The 18085-nt window shown below is 29.4% G+C and overlaps 1 protein-coding gene across 15 annotated transcripts in view; it reads right to left on the bottom strand.

Moving 5' to 3' along the window:
* The window catches only part of LOC129907327 (transient receptor potential cation channel trpm), a 282057-nt gene that overhangs the window by 10886 nt on the left and 253086 nt on the right, over window positions 1-18085 (bottom strand). For all 15 annotated transcript variants that reach the window (XM_055983461.1, XM_055983462.1, XM_055983467.1 and 12 more), the window contains 4 exons: window positions 9231-9330; window positions 5715-5836; window positions 5452-5575; window positions 5118-5350 (listed from right to left, as the gene is read on the bottom strand). In XM_055983461.1, coding sequence (XP_055839436.1) covers window positions 5118-5350; window positions 5452-5575; window positions 5715-5836; window positions 9231-9330 — 579 coding nt within the window. The remainder of the gene's footprint in view (window positions 1-5117; window positions 5351-5451; window positions 5576-5714; window positions 5837-9230; window positions 9331-18085) is intronic.

The following is an 18085-nucleotide window of genomic DNA, read 5'->3' as shown; positions in this document are numbered from 1 at the left end:
GAAAGAACTTTGTGTTAATTTTTTTCATGAGGGTAATTATTATTTCAATATTAATTAATAATCGAAAATGCTTCTTCCATTTTTCGTAATCGGAATTCGATCAGAAAATAAAAAAATTATTGAAATGTGCTATCAGAAATCTCCTATATTCTCTTGATATGAAAGAACTTTGTGTTAATTTTTTTCATGTAGTTAATTTTCAATATTAATTGAAGGTCACTGAAAAAACTTTGTGTTAATTTTTTTCGTGTGGTTATTTTCAATATTAATTGAATGTCACTGAAAATGCTTCTTTAATTTTTTCGTAATCGAAATTCGATGTTCTATAAAAGGAAATTTCAAAAAACAAAAAAATTGAAATGTGCTATCATAAAGCCCATATATTCTCCTAATTTGAAAGAACTTTGTGTTAATTTTTTTATGTGGTTAGTTTTCAATATTAATTGAATGTCACCGGAAATGCTTCTTTAATTTTTTCGTAATCGAAATTCGATGATCTATAAAAGAAAATTTAAAAAAAATAAATGAAATGTGCTATCATAACGCCCCTATATTCTCTTGATTTGAAAGAACTTTGTGCTAATTTTTTTCATGAGGGTAATTATTATTTCAATATTAATTAATAATCGAAAATGCTTCCTTCATTTTTCGTAATCGGAATTCGATAGGAAAATTAAAAAAATAATTGAAATGTGCTATCATAAAGCCCCTATAATCTCCTGACTTGAAAGAACTTTGGCGTAATTTTTTCATGTGGTTAATTTTCAATATTAATTGAATTTCGCTGAAAATGCTTCTTTCATTTTTCGTAATCGGAATTCGATAAGAAAATAAAAAAAAATTGAAATGTGCTATAATAAAAACCCTATATTCTCTTGATTTGAAAGGATTTTTTATTAATTTGTGTCTTGTGGTTAATTATTATTTAAATATTAATTGAATTTAGTTAGAAAATTTTAAACATCTGCTTCCATTTCCACCCTCAAGAAAAGTTTTCAAAACAATATTGTTCCTTTGAGAGGAGCACATTTTAATGAAATTAAAACCTCAATGGGATAGCACACACACAAGTAGACTTTTGATTTGATTTATTACAACAAATTTTGAAAGGCAATTGGAAATTCGTTTAGGAAGCCTATATCTTCCCTCATATAAATATTTGATGATAGGTAAGAGCTCCTATAAGTGTTGTGTTGCGTGTTATGTGTGTTAAGATTTATTTTCGAAAAAGGTGTTTTCTTAAAAAAACATTGGTGTTGTTCAAAGTGTAAGCAATATAAATGGATTTACTGGTGGTTAATGGAGTTTTGATATTTTTTTTTTCTTCTTCTTCTTTGGTTAAACTTTTTCGATAAAGAATATTTTTATGAGGAGGAAGAGAAGAGAAAGGACACAAAGTATTTTTTGACATTGACAAATGAACTTGTTCCACAGTAGTGGGGTTCATTATTGAAAGTCATTAATATTTATGGCTTTTTCATATTTCCGCATAATTCAAGGTCAGGTTTTGTGTAAGTATTGATTTTTTTTTTTTTTTTTTTTGCCTTTCTTTGAGTTGGAATTACTTGTTTCCAGCAATAAATTACTGTAATATCTTATAGGGATGAATTTTCCGATACAGTTGTTATAATAAAATAGACAAAAGACTGTAATATAAATTAAAATGGTAACTTTATTTATGGCTTTGTTGACACGAGTCTAAACGTATGATGAATTTAAAAAAATGTTCTCCAAATTTATCGAGTGAGACATCAAAGCACAAAAATTAAAAATCAATATTTTCAAGATTTTCGAAAAAATCCAAGGTAAACCCTTTCCGAAAAAAATGAATTTTAAAAAATGTCATCCAACTTAATCGAGTGAGTCATCAAAAGAAAGGTCTATTTAAGCTCTATCTAAGCACAAAAATTACAAATCTATATTTTTCAGGTTTTCGAAAAAAATCCAAGGTTAACCCCTTTCCGAAAAAATGAATTTTAAAAAATTTTCTCCAAATTAATCGAGTGAGACATCAAAAGGAAGGTCTATTTAAGCTCTATCTAAGTACAAAAATAAAAAATCCATATTTTTCAAATTTTCGAAAAAAATCCACCAGTTTTCCGAAAAAAATGAATTTTAAAAAATTTCCTCCAAATCAATCGAGTGAGACATAAAAAATAAGGTCTATTTAAGCGCTATCTAAGCACAAAAATTACGAATCTATATTTTTCAAATTTTCGAAAAAAATCCAAGGTTAACCCCTTTCCGAAAAAAAAATGAATTTTAAAAAATTTCCTCCAAATCAATAGAGTGAGACATCAAAAGAAAGATCTATTTAAGCTCTATCTAAGCACAAAAATAACAAATCTATATTTTTCAAATTTTCGAAAAATATCCAAGGTTGACCCCTTTCCGAAAAAAATGAATTTTAAAAAATTTCCTCCAAATCCATCGAGTGAGACATCAAAAGAACGGTCTCTTTAAGCTCTATTTAAGTACAAAAATTACAAATCTATATTTTTAAGATTTTCGAAAAAAATCCAAGGTTAACCCCTTTCCGGAAAAAATGAATTTTAAAAAATGTCATTAAACTTAATCGAGTGAGTCATCAAAAGAAAGGTCTATTTAAGCTCTATCTAAGCACATAAATTACAAATCAAAATTTTTCAGGTTTTCGAAAAAAATCCAAGGTTAACCCCTTTCCGAAAAAAATGAATTTTAAAAAATTTTCTCCAAATTTATCGAGTGAGACATCAAAAGAAAGGTCTTTTTAAGCTCTATCGAAGCACAAAAATTACAAATCTATATTTATAAGATTTTCGAAAAAAATCTAAGGTTAACCCCTTTCCGCAAAAAATGAATTTTAAAAAATTTTCTCCAAATTTATCGAGTGAGACATCAAAAGAAAGGTCTTTTTAAGCTCTATCGAAGCACAAAAATTACAAATCTATATTTATAAGATTTTCGAAAAAAATCTAAGGTTAACCCCTTTCCGCAAAAAATGAATTTTAAAAAATTTTCTCCAAATTTATCGAGTGAGACATCAAAAGAAAGGTCTTTTTAAGCTCTATCGAAGCACAAAAATTACAAATCTATATTTTTAAGATTTTCGAAAAAAATCTAAGGTTAACCCCTTTCCGCAAAAAATGAATTTTAAAAAATTTCCTCCAAATTAATTGAGTGAGTCATCAAAAGAAAGGTCTTTTTAAGCTCTATCGAAGCACAAAAATTACAAATCTATATTTTTAAGATTTTCGAAAAAAATCTAAGGTTAACCCCTTTCCGCAAAAAATGAATTTTAAAAAATTTTCTCCAAATTTATCGAGTGAGACATCAAAAGAAAGGTCTTTTTAAGCTCTATCGAAGCACAAAAATTACAAATCTATATTTTTAAGATTTTCGAAAAAAATCTAAGGTTAACCCCTTTCCGCAAAAAATGAATTTTAAAAAATTTCCTCCAAATTAATTGAGTGAGTCATCAAAAGAAAGGTCTTTTTAAGCTCTATCGAAGCACAAAAATTACAAATCTATATTTTTAAGATTTTCGAAAAAAATCTAAGGTTAACCCCTTTCCGCAAAAAATGAATTTTAAAAAATTTTCTCCAAATTTATCGAGTGAGACATCAAAAGAAAGGTCTTTTTAAGCTCTATCGAAGCACAAAAATTACAAATCTATATTTATAAGATTTTCGAAAAAAATCTAAGGTTAACCCCTTTCCGCAAAAAATGAATTTTAAAAAATTTTCTCCAAATTTATCGAGTGAGACATCAAAAGAAAGGTCTTTTTAAGCTCTATCGAAGCACAAAAATTACAAATCTATATTTATAAGATTTTCGAAAAAAATCTAAGGTTAACCCCTTTCCGCAAAAAATGAATTTTAAAAAATTTTCTCCAAATTTATCGAGTGAGACATCAAAAGAAAGGTCTTTTTAAGCTCTATCGAAGCACAAAAATTACAAATCTATATTTATAAGATTTTCGAAAAAAATCTAAGGTTAACCCCTTTCCGCAAAAAATGAATTTTAAAAAATTTTCTCCAAATTTATCGAGTGAGACATCAAAAGAAAGGTCTTTTTAAGCTCTATCGAAGCACAAAAATTACAAATCTATATTTATAAGATTTTCGAAAAAAATCCCTTTCCGCAAAAAATGAATTTTAAAAAATTTTCTCCAAATTTATCGAGTGAGACATCAAAAGAAAGGTCTTTTTAAGCTCTATCGAAGCACAAAAATTAAAAATCTATATTTTTAAGATTTTCGAGAAAAATATAAGGTTAACCCCTTTCCGAAAAAAATGAATTTTAAAAAATTTCCTCCAAATTAATTGAGTGAGTCATCAAAAGAAAGGTCTCATTGAGCTCTATTTAGGCAAAAAAATAAAAAATCTATTTTTTTTCAGATTTTGTGGAAAAATCTAAGGTTAACCCCTTTCCGCAAAAAATGAATTTTAAAAAATTTCCTCCAAATTTATCGAGTTAGACATCAAAAGAAAGGTCTCATTGAGCTCTATTTAGGCAAAAAAAATAAAGAATCTATTTTTTTTCAGATTTTGTGGAAAAATCCAAGGTTAACCCCTTTCCGAAAAAATGAATTTTAAAAAATTTCCTCCAAATCAGTCGAATGACACATCAAAAGAAAGATCTATTTAAGCTCTATCTAAGCACAAAAATTACAAATCTTCGAAAAAAAAAATGCTTTTAAAAATTTCTTGAAATCCATCAAGTTTTCAAATTTTCAGGACTTTGAGGAAATATCCTTCTTCCATTTATCTCTTTTATGGGAAGCTCTAAAACAGGGTGTGATGAAAGGGTTAAAAAAAAACACTTTATAAGGATACATACAAAAGAGTTTTAATTACTTAAAAAAAATTACATCATTTGTCATAATCAATTACCCGTTAAGAAAATGGCATACATTTAAATTTTTATCATCACAAAGTAACACAGTATACTTAAAGGAAATTTCAAACTTGTAAATTGAAACCTCGTTTTATAATATTGTTTGGTTAAAATTTTTGATTAAACAAAGAGAATATAAGGATAAGATTGATAATATAGAAAAAACAAGGCTATATGTAATCTAAATCACTGTCAAACAAACCCACCACCTCAACTATACCATCTCACTCTCTTCTTACCTGAACAGTGACAGTTTGTAAATTTTCCTTCTGATTAATATCTTCAATTTTTTGTGACATTGTTTCAACTCGATCCGTTGTGTATTTGACACGTTCATCCGTCGACTGATTAAGTATTATTTCCTGTTCGTGGAAGAATCCTTCCACACATTCCTCTTCAAAATCATAAAGACGCTCTAGATCGTCCTTTTCAAGAAACAATTTCAATCCATTATCTCTTTGTACTTCAAGACCTGCAGAGCATCACGAAATGATGATGGTGACAAAGAAGAAAAAAAAAAACAGACAATGTTATTAATAGATACCGTGTTCTTTGTTGTGAAAATTTACATACCTTTTGCTTTACGTATACAATATTTAAGGAGCGAATAAAAATGACAAAAGGCTATAAACGGAGGCGGCAGCACAGGTTTTTGTTGATATTCCATAACGACGGTGAATCTTTGAAACATCCAAACCTTGAAGGATATTAAAAAAAAATACAAAAAAATAATTAAAAGCAATTTTTGTTTTGTTATATTTTTATCTCATTGATTTTTTTTTTACATTTTAACAAATAAGGACTCTCACAAAAAAAAAAGAATATAATAAACTTACTTGATGCGAGACGGAGTTTACTTCGTTGAAGATATTATTGAACACAGCTATAAGTAAATTGATGAGCAAAATGTTGGCAATTAAAAGGTACATTGCCATAGTTATCGGTGTTACCCAGTGTCCTTTAAGGATATAACGAGAAATCATACAAAAAAAAAAAAAATAACAGATTTATAATTAAAAGTTGTAAAAGAGAAATTGTTATTCGATAATAATTCTTCGATGAGAGCAAAACGATTTCTGTCATCAGGACGAAGTGACAATTAACAGTAAAAAAAAAGAGTGTGTGTACACATGTACACGCGACTGAAGTTATACTTCTCATTCAGTATATGTAAATGAATTTCATTTGATATTTTTAATTTCTATTATGAAGTAATTAATCCACACTTAGTTTTTTTTACATTTTTATCAAGTGAACAATAAATTAATTCTTTCATCCTCCTTGAGTCCATGTAATTTTCAATTTATTCTGTGAAATTTACTCATGTTGTGCGGTTCAGAACGTACGGTATAAATGGTTAACGAAAGTAAATGAATTGCGCATAAAATGTGCGATATGGTAATTTTATGAGAATTGTGTGTGCTTCAGCACTAGTAGTAGCAATATGGAACTTGCAGGGTTGCTACAAAGCTCAAAAGTTAGCTCAGCTCAGCTCATAGCTCAGCTCAAATTTTGAGCTAGCTCACTTTTGAGCTATGTATGTACCATAGCTCAGCTCATTTGAGCTGAGCTGAAAGTGAGCTGAGCTGAAGGTTGAGCTGAGCTGTTGGGTGAGCTGAGCTGTTGGGTGAGCTAAGGTAAAGTGAGCTGAGCTGTGATGGGTGAGAGGATACATTGATTTTTATTTGGAAAGTATAGTGAAATATGAAGATATTTTAAACTATTATAAAACACCATAGCTTAAGATGTTTGGTTCTAGTTATTAATGGAATTATTTTAACACATGGATATTTTTATAAATAAAACAGATAATTTTTCGTGATCTTTTTTCTTGGTTTTTTTAAAAGTAAATATATTTCTATTTTTTTTAGTAAAATATTTCTTTTTTTATCATACAAAAAAAATTCCGGTACAATCCGGTTTTTCGACTTTTTTCAAAATTCCGAGAAAATCGTGTTTGAAAGTAAGGGTAAAATTTTTTTTCGAAAAATCCCCGAATTTTGAACGCTCCTGGAAGCTAAACCGTTTGAGAGCAATTTTTGGGAGTGATGCCAAATGAAAGCTTGTGTCATGGGCCTACGCTTTGCACATTGTCAGATTTTTAAAATATCGCCTTCCATTTTAAACCGCCACATCATGCCTATTTTATCAGAATCGTGCCTAATTTTTTTTTTACTTTTAAGTTCTCCCGGTTTGAGAACGCGTGGACCTACAGGGATGGGAGTTGTACCCAAATGTAGGTTAGAGTCCCCGCTACCTTTTGGCATCAAAAAATTTGTTTTCATTTTCTTCAAAACTCCGCGATATAGGCGTTCGAACGCTTTGATCTAGAAACAGGGGAGTGGTGCCATATGAAAGCTTATATTCTCAGCTACCCGATAGTGGTATAATCCGGTTTTTCGATTTTTTTCAAAATTCCGAGAAAATCGTGTTTGAAAGTAAGGGTAAAATTTTTTTTCGAAAAATCCCCGAATCTTTGAACGCTCCTGGAAGCTAAACCGTTTGAGAGCAATTTTTGGGAGTGATGCCAAATGATAGCTTGTGTCATGGGCCTACGCTTTGCACATTGTCAGATTTTTAAAATATCGCCTTCCATTTTAAACCGCCACATCATGCCTATTTTATCAGAATAGTGCCTAATTTTTTTTACTTTTAAGTTCTCCCGGTTTGAGAACGCGTGGACCTACAGGGATGGGAGTTGTACCCAAATGTAGGTTAGAGTCCCCGCTACCTTTTGGCATCAAAAAATTTGTTTTCATTTTCTTCAAAACTCCGCGATATAGGCGTTCGAACGCTTTGATCTAGAAACAGGGGAGTGGTGCCATATGAAAGCTTATATTCTCAGCTACCCGATAGTGGTATAATCCGGTTTTTCGATTTTTTTCAAAATTCCGAGAAAATCGTGTTTGAAAGTAAGGGTAAAATTTTTTTTCGAAAAATCCCCGAATCTTTGAACGCTCCTGGAAGCTAAACCGTTTGAGAGCAATTTTTGGGAGTGATGCCAAATGATAGCTTGTGTCATGGGCCTACGCTTTGCACATTGTCAGATTTTTAAAAAATCGCCTTCCATGTTAAACCGCCACATCATGCCAATTTTTTCAGAATCGTGCCTATTTTTTTTTTTACTTTTAAGTTCTCCCGGTTTGAGAACGCGTGGACCTACAGGGATAAGAGTTGTACCCAAATGTAGGTTAGAGTCCCCGCTACCTTTTGGCATCAAAAAATTTGTTTTCATTTTCTTCAAAACTCCGCGATACAGGCGTTCGAACGCTTTGATCTAGAAACAGGGGAGTGGTGCCATATGAAAGCTTATATTCTCAGCTACCCGATAGTGGTATAATCCGGTTTTTCGATTTTTTTCAAAATTCCGAGAAAATTGTGTTTGAAAGTAAGGGTAACATTTTTTTTCGAAAAATCCCCGAATCTTTGAACGCTCCTGGAAGCTAAACCGTTTGAGAGCAATTTTTGGGAGTGATGCCAAATGATAGCTTGTATCATGGGCCTACGCTTTGCACATTGTCAGATTTTTAAAAAATCGCCTTCCGTGTTAAACCGCCACATCATGCCAATTTTTTCAGAATCGTGCCTATTTTTTTTTTTACTTTTAAGTTCTCTCGGTTTGAGAACGCGTGGACCTACAGGGATAAGAGTTGTACCCAAATGTAGGTTAGAGTCCCCGCTACCTTTTGGCATCAAAAATTTTATTTTTCATTTTCTTCAAAATTCCGAGATATAGGCGTTGGAAGTTGGGGGCGCTCACTTTCAGCTCAGCTCACTTTCAGCTCAGCTCAAATGAGCTGAGCTATGGAACCTAGCTCAAAAGTGAGCTAGCTCAAATTTGAGCTGAGCTGTGAGCTGAGCTGAAATGTGAGCTTTTTGCAACCCTGGCAACTTGCCACATGGAAATTACCACATGCAACTTGTCACATGCAACTTCCCACATGCAACTTGCCACACGCAACTTACCACATGCAACTTACCACACGCAACTTGCCACATGCAGCCTGCCACATGCAACTTGCCACACGCAACTTGCCACATACAACTTGCCACATGCAACTTGCCACATGCAACTTGCCACATACAACTTGCCACATGCAACTTGCCACATACAACTTGCCACATGCAACTTGCCACATGTAACTTGCAACGTGTTGTGTGTTTTATGTTTGCCGTACTGCGGCGTACTGCATTTTTAAATACTAAAGTACTGACTACTCTAAAGGTGAAACGACATCCCTGCTACCCATGGTGATCGCGTCATAATCCCTTTGACATTCTTGTCAAAAAGTGAATTTTCATACTCACCCTCCCATAAGAAGTATAACTTCAATAAGGATAATATCGCATACCTGTAACACAAGCCGGCTGACGAGGATCCTCTCCACACGGTGGGTCAATATCGTCGGCAAACACCTCACCATACAACATGAAGTAAGGTTGATAGTAAACCTGCCAATGAAAAAAGTTATAAGTGACATAAATATAAGGACGAAAGGATGCCGGTTTATAATGAGCAATGATGCTTCGTTTTTGATAAAAATTAAACAGAAAAAAAAATAATGTCAGTTAAAATTGAATTTTTTATTTTTTAAGGACATTCACTTCCATCTGACTTATTTTTGAATTTCAAAAGAGAAAGAGAAGGATATATGTTTTTATTTTTTGTTTTTCTTCAGCACACACAGATATACTATAAAGAGACACATATATATAAATAAACCATGCACTATTATCCCAGCTATATAATTGAAAAAGGACAAAGGTTTATATATATTTTATTATTCAATTCCTTTATTGCCACAAGGATATCCTTTTTTCTTGATATACAGAGATGTGAATCTTGAACGATTTTTTATTGAATAAGCAAATTGAAAAAATCAATATTTCGAAAAAGGTCAAGATCTTCGATTATCATATTTTTGAGGATACTTGTATTGATAAAGCACTTGTAAAATTATTGTTACAGATAGTTTCCTAGGAAGAATTCAAGAAGATATTGGGTTTTTCTTTTTCTCAGTAGCATTTTATTTATTGTTTGAATATTGATTATAAAATAAAGGCATTGATGATAAAATAAAAAAAATAAAATTAAATTAAAATAAATTCAATCAGAGAGATAGTTTTAATTGTGGCTTTGGTTTTAGTTTTTTTTTAAATGTGTGGTTAAATCTGATTTAATGAGTTGGATATATTTTGGTTAATCCATGCGTGATAGAATTTATCCATACACACACAACACAAACAGGAGATATCACATTATAATTTTATTCAATCGGACGAAATAGTTTACGGATTAAATTGGTAAATCAGAAAGGATTAAAAATTGTTTTTTATATAAAATATTTATGTATTTTTTATAGTATTTACCTTACGTGAGTAACCACAAAAATAGATGGTGAACAAACATATCAATTAGAGAGAAAATTTCACAAAAATAAAAGAACAACAACTGAATACAATTTAATGGGAAATAAACATAATTCCTCAAATTGGATGAAAAAAAAAAAAAACAAAACCTTGAATTAACCCTAGTTTACCGCACGCAAAATAATGCAATAACCAAACTTGGGGGTTCGCGCGAACCCCAAAGCTTTTATGCACCTCTAATTGTTCATTATCAACAATTTGATGCATTGTCTCTTTCTGGTATTGATTAAGGTGACAGTTGCGGTGTCTTTTTATGATAACACGTATATATAACAGGTATATTTTTGCCAAAATATACCTTATAAAAATTGTTGAAAATAGTCCATTTAAAGTCTTGGGGTTCGCATGAACCCCAAGTTTGGTTTGTGACTTTTTTTCAGAAAAAAATTCCAGAAAATTATATAAAACCGCTTTTATGGAAAAAAGACAAAAAACGTAAACAAAAATGAATTTCGTTCACTGAGTTTTCATCCCAGGTCGAAAAAACGATTTAGAAAAAAGTTAAGCATGCGTTGGGGTTCGCACGAACCCCCAAGTTTGGTTTGTGACTTTTTTTCAGAAAAAAATTCCAAAAAATAATATAAAACCGCTTTTATGGAAAAAAGACAAAAAACGTAAACAAAAATGAATTTCGTTCACTGAGTTTTCATCCCAAGTCGAAAAAACGATTTAGAAAAAAGTTATAACCATTTAAACATGCGTTGGGGTTCGCACGAACCCCAATTTGTAAACTAGGGTTAAAATCAGTGAAATGTTGAGGGAAGTTTTTTTTTCCTGTTTTAGTTTGAAAAAAAAAAATAAATATATAATTTGTTTGTTCTTTTTTTATTTATTTATATTTTTATTTGTTCAAACTATAAGAAGAGATGAAAGTAGTAATGATATGATTGTTTGTCTTTAGATGTGGATATTTTTTTTTTTTTTATAAAATTTTGTTAAATTTGATCTTATAAAATGTTACGATTCGCGGATTTTGAGTTTGTTGTCATAAGCATTCTATTTTTCTCAGTTTAGAGTTTGATTAATCCATAGTCAATTTTCATATTTTATATTTAAAAGATTGATAAAAATAATAGTATGATGATAAATCAAATAAATTTAAACACTTATTTGTATGTAATAAAAAAAAAAAAAAATAGTCGATACGATGAACAGTTTTTGCTAGATACAAAATGTGGACTATTGCTCGTAGCATTTTTTCTTACATTAAAGCAAAGATATAGAATATTCCATTATCTTTGATTAATGGTTGTGGTAAATGGATTTTAATGAATATTTAAACTTTGTCTACATGTGTATTTAGGGACCGTTTACTCTAGAAAGTGTTACAGCAATAAAATTTCTATTTTAAAATCATTTTGGAAAAATTTAAATTCGGCACTCCCAAAACCAACGCGAAATTCTTCTTAAAAAACTTTTTGGTATTTCCTGATGGATGATACTAACAGTGCTTTGCAAAAGGGTACTTGTACCATGAAAACAATTAATTTAATTTAATTAAAAAATGTAAATATTAAAAAAAAAAAATTTAGCAAGTTAGTACCATTCAGGATTGCCCATTCGGGTCCTAAATTTTTTTAAAATGTATATATAGGACTGATTTTCACCTTTCACTAGTGCAAGATTACTATTGCATTTAGTTTACAAGATTTGTAGAAAGAATAAAAATAAATCAAAATAGTAAAGTTCGCTGCTCAGCTCTTTTGTTTGAACGATACAAATTTAACAAATACACACATTTTTAACTTTTCCACTGACTCTATGGCAAAACAAGGCTTCGTGACTAGCAACTCTCAACCATATCTGTGTGAGTATAAATAGTTTGCAAGGATGGAAGGGAATTACAACTTTCGGCCGAGTGCAAACGGTTTAGTAGAGATGAACTTTTTATAAATATGAAAGTGATAATTTGGAGGCTTTGTCAATTCCTTGCAACAATGTCTAGGTTCTTAAGATCAAACCCCTGGCGGGACAGTTTATGGCACTAGCAATTGTTTCACGGGGTAAGAGAAATGAGATCATAAGTTTGTTGCAAATAAAAGTGGGTTTATTATTTTTAATACAAGATATTGATTCTGGTTTTTGATTCTGTTGAAGAATATAATTAGTACCTGCCTAGATATGAACATTTTATTGTAGAATTTCTAAACGGTTTTTTCGTTATTGCATATCAAAAAGAATCTTAATCATTTTTTGAATTTGATATTATTGAATATCGATTATGAAATACCAATGAATTTTCTTAAAACAGGTTAATATTATTTTTACAAAAAAAGGTACATGTTTTAAACTCAAAAAAATTCATATTTTTGTAAAAAAAAATGGATAAAAAAAAAGAATGTAAGGAAATTTTACTAGCATTAAAAAAAAAAAAAACGTTAAAATTGAATTTGATATTACAAATTTTAATGTTCTATTAGTTTTAGTTAATCTGTTTTTTTTTTTTTTTTTTTTAATTGCAAAACAAATATAAGAATTTTTAAAAAAATTAATTGCTTGGGTGAAGTTTAATCGATTTAGGACTGATGAACTTTAAAGAACTATAATGAACTAAAAAATGAATTCATAAACTACTCAAATCTTCTTTACACGAATTTTATATCAAAAACTGAAAATGAATTAAAATCTAACCCGCGTAAGTTTTTGGAAATACGTAAATTGTAAGAGGAAATCCGACGGTTACCCAAGTAATATGAGCTATCTTGACTCTACAAGTCAATACCCTGAGGAAATATCCAATATGTTTAGTGAATACTTTAAATGCGCTTTTGAAAATAATTCTTCTTGTGATACAAATAATATTTTCACTATTGATGAGTTTTCACACCTTAACTCTATTGATTTTTCAATTTCTGAGACTACTATCCTTCAGTACATATCAAAGTTAGATGAATGTTTTAGTCCTGGTCCTGATGGCTTGCCTTCATTTATGTTAAAACAATGTGCAATATATTTGTCGTATCCTTTGTCTCTACTCTTTAATCAATCATTAAATAGTGCAATATTTCCAGCTCTTTGGAAAAACTCATTTCTAATCCCAGTTCTCAAGAAAGGTAACAAAAATTTAGTAACTAACTATAGACCTATAGCTAAACTATCTGTCATTCCTAAGTTGTTTGAATCAATTGTTTGTGATGTTTTGTCTTTTCATTGTACTTCTGTTCTATGTGATAATCAACATGGTTTTGTTAAGAAAAAGTCTACAACAACGAATTTATTAGAATTTACGACTTTCTGCATTGATGCATTTGAGAAGAATCAACAAGTTGACTGCATTTTTACAGACTTTAGCAAAGCCTTTGATAAGCTTAATCATCAAATACTTCTCAATAAATTAAAAAGAATTGGTCTTAACGATCAATTTCTTATGTGGTTGGATTCATATCTCAAAAATAGATTAAATAGTGTTATTTTTAAAGGTGAACGTTCTAAATGTTTTATTGTCAACTCTGGTGTACCACAAGGTAGCCATCTTGGTCCTTTACTGTTTGTTTTATTTATTAATGATCTTCCGTCTGTCTTAAAAAACTCTATGTCTCTTATTTATGCTGATGACGTGAAAATTTTTCGAAAAATTAACTCAATATTAGACTGTGAACTTTTACAAGATGACTTGAAAAGATTTTGGGAATGGTGCAATAATAATCGTCTTTTTTTAAATGTTGAGAAGTGCAAGTCAATGTGTTTTACGCGTAAGAATAACTGGTTTGTCCATAAATATAACTTTAACTCCTCTGATTTATGTATTTTGTCTAGCTTTACCGATCTTGGAGTAGTATTAGACTCAAAGCTTTCATTTATCGATCATTTCAATTATATAATAAAAAGGGCTAATAAGACACTTGGCTTTATTAAACGTTTTACTCGTGAATTTCATGACCCTTATGTCCTTAAAACCCTCTATGTTTCGTTTGTGAGATCAATTCTTGAATATGCGTGTGTTGTATGGGCACCTTATTACGCGACTCATATCAACAGATTAGAATCCGTTCAAAGAAGGTTTATGAGATTTTGTCTACGTTTCCTTCAATGGTCAGATAGAATTGTAATACCACCTTACTCTCATAGATTACAACTTATAAATCTGCCATCTCTTTTTGCTCATAGAGAGTATTTACAGTTCTGTTTTATCATAGGAATAATTAATGGTTCGATTTCAACGCCATCGGTCCTTTCCCGATTGAATTTTACAGTAAGTCGTTATAGTGTAAGAAGACAAATGTCACTTAGTAACATCTTTAGTAGATCAAACTATGGCGCTTATAGTCCTCTCAATCTGTTAATTAATGTATTTAATAAAAACTATGTTCTTATTAATTCCTGTAATGATATTGTTAAATCACAGAGTATAAGGAATATGTTTTTCAATCAATATCGTTAAAAATTAATTTTTTATCCAATGTTAAATGTTAATCTTAAATCTGTACCGTTAGTATTTAACGAAATAAATAAATAAATAAAAAGTAGAAAAAAATGGTACTAAATAAGACATTTTTCTGAATGACACAGTCTCGTGGTTCTCGCACTTTTTTAAACGAAAATAATTATATTAATATTCTGCCTTTTTTGAAAAATAAAAAAAAATTTGTGAATACAAATTTTGAATAAATCACTTCCGGCACATTTTTCAACAAATAATATTCGGTATCTACCTATTATTTAATTCCGAAAAATATTCAAGAATTTTTTAAAATTACTTCATAACTGATTTCATGAGCATTACTTAATTTCTTGATATTTCTTACCTTTATCGACTGAATAATTCAAAAACTGAATATCGAGAAACCGAGGATTATAATTTATTTCACTAAAACTGAACTCAAGGCTTTCTGGTTAATTATTTGAAAGGAGTTTGGTCCTTACATTTTTACACTCTATCTCAAAAACAAAAATAATAGAAACCGTTTGATTGATATGAGTCCCAATTTTATCCTGGAACGAAAAACTTTTTGGTAGATTGTGTGGCTTACAAACTGAAATTATTTTCCAGGAAAAAATTTAGTAACGAAATAACTTCCAAGTTTTTGTACCCGATCCCATAAAAATATAAATCAATTTATAAACAAAATTAATTTTAAGAATTTTGCTAGATTTTATTTTTTTTTTTAATTTAAACTTTAAGCCAACATGAATTTCAAAATTAAAGTAGGTAATAAAAAGTAAAATAAATTATGACTTGAAAATTGTATAAATATAAGGAGAGCGAGATAGAATCCAGTTACAGAGGTAGAAATAGAGATAGGGAGAGAGGAGAGATCGAAAGAGATAAATGAGAAGAGGATATATCAATTAAAATAGGGGTACATCGAATTCTCATGCATCAGATCACCTAAATTTGGAACGACTAATCACATAGAATCCTTAATTATATTTGCCACATATTTTATATTTTAAGCAAAAATTAAAAAAAAAAATCGACAAAATAAAATAAAGATCCAATTGGTATAGAAATAAAAAAGTTTATAATAAAAGCAGTATACAAGAGTACACACACTAATGATACATGCATACTAGAGATTTTTCATTTTTTTTTTGGTTTCTTTTTAATGGAACTTCTGGTTCAAATAACATAGATTTTTTTTTTTTTTGATTTTTTGATATACACAACATCAACTTGCTTCTTTTTTGAGAATAATTTTTTTTTTTTGTTTTATATCAAACCAGTTTACATTGTGATTTGAATTTCCGGGATATCGATTCATTGGATCGATTCTACCGTAACTTGCTGAACGATGCAAGCCACCTTGTAAGCCAGTATTTCGAGAGTTATGCGAAGATCTTGTGTTCATATTTATTGCGCCAAGAAATCCAGGTGCTACAATCGAACCAGACAATAGCTGGGATGATGGATGCATCAAATGAAGAAGAATAAGAAGAAGAAGAAAAAACATACAAGCTCATCGTGAATAATAATAATAATAATAATTAAACCATTTTTTTTTTTTTCAAATTATTATCATGTATAATTATATGTATGTACTCTTATAATAATTTCTTGTATTATATTTTTTTTCTTATTCTATTTTATTTTGATTAAAAAATAAAATTTTAATTTTGAATTTTAAAATTTTAATTTAAATAATTTTTTTCTTGAAAACTTTAATAAATAAAAATTACATTTCTACATACTTACACAATATTTATGAAAACCATACAAAGTAAATATTTTAAAATAGAAAAATTAAATTTTCACTATCAAGGACTTGTTTGCTTTCTAAGCAATATTTGATTAAAAGGACTTCAATAAATTTAACCTCAAGAAATGGTGCAATCAAAGAAGACCGCAGTTCAATTTAATCCCCAAACATGTTTTGTAAATTTCCATAAATATATGCACGTCCTTGAACACAATACAAACATCCTTAAAACAAACAGAAAAAATCTCACTTATTGATTTCAATTTCAATTTCGCAATCCGATGTGTAAACACACATATTCTTGTGGTCACTTTATCCACAGATTATAAAATGAAAAACAATAACCATCGCCTTCGTAGAACACAAGTTGTAATTTAGAGAGAATCGATTTCGTGTTCGTGTGATATCCTCTCAACTCGAACGCAAAACCACCACAAACCACCACTCGAAGAACACATTTCCGAAGGCGATTGACACGTAAAATCAATCATGCTACAGTGCTTTTGCTTTTACCTTTTATTTTATATTTGTATTTGTATAGTCGTTTCGCGAAATCATGTGTGTGGGGGGATATGAGATATCCTCCAGATATATATGAATGTCCTTTGGGAAATCACAAGGCAAGTTATCCCACATCAGAATTAAACGTTCGTTATACCATTTTATGTTTAAAAGAGGATTTTTATTTTATTTTATTTTTTTTACAAATTAAATTTGTATGTGGATTTTATTTTTTGTTAAAAATGCATATTATCATCAATTGATTTATATAAAAATAAATGATTATTTTATTTTCATTTTTAATCAATTTGCAAACGATAATTGTTAAAACACCATCGAATAATTAAATGAATGACACGAAAACTGAAATGAATATTGATTGCCAATCGGTGATTGCGTTTGGAAATTTGATTATTTGTGGCAGGACATGTTCTTAGCTTTCATATTTAATGAATGCTTTTGGACTATTTTGTATATAAATATAAAGTTAATAATTTGTTGTTTAATCTTTGGCAGTAATGGATATCAGATCATACATGAACTGAACATATGAGATAAATTTAACAAAAAAAGAAATTTTCATAGAATAATTGTATTTGTTTGCGTTATTGTATAAAATAATAACTAAAAATAAATTGTAATAGCATTCTGTTTAACTGTTTCTCTATTCTTTAACCTTTTAGTTTTAAAACTTTTTGATCAAATAATATACATTCATAAGATTGAATTTTGTCCTAACTAATTTTAAGATTTTAATATATTTAAGAATTTTAGAAAATTGAAATTTTTATAGAGTAAACAAAGAAGAAAGTGATCGAATTAAAATTTTTATAAATTGAAATCGACGAATACTATAAATGTATAAAAGTCACATACCTATTCAAACAAAAAAAAATGTAAAAAATAAAAAGCGTCAATCGATGATTGAAAAATAATTCATTCATTTAATTTATAATTGTTTTTATTATCAAAATTGACGGTGTTTTTCTCGCAAAAATGTCTTAAAAAATGTTGAAAAAACGTGTACTGTTGTAAATAAGGCCCTACTTTTGAAAAATAAAATATATTTTTTTGAGCTGCTATTAACGGTTCTAGGACAGAACGGTTTTTTTTTTTTACTGTTTAATAATTATTAAAAT

This window comes from Episyrphus balteatus, chromosome 1 (genome assembly GCF_945859705.1).
Source record: "Episyrphus balteatus chromosome 1, idEpiBalt1.1, whole genome shotgun sequence".
Taxonomy (NCBI): domain Eukaryota; kingdom Metazoa; phylum Arthropoda; class Insecta; order Diptera; family Syrphidae; genus Episyrphus; species Episyrphus balteatus.
Note: the sequence above shows the minus strand (reverse complement) of the source record. Positions and strands in the feature narration are given on the sequence as shown.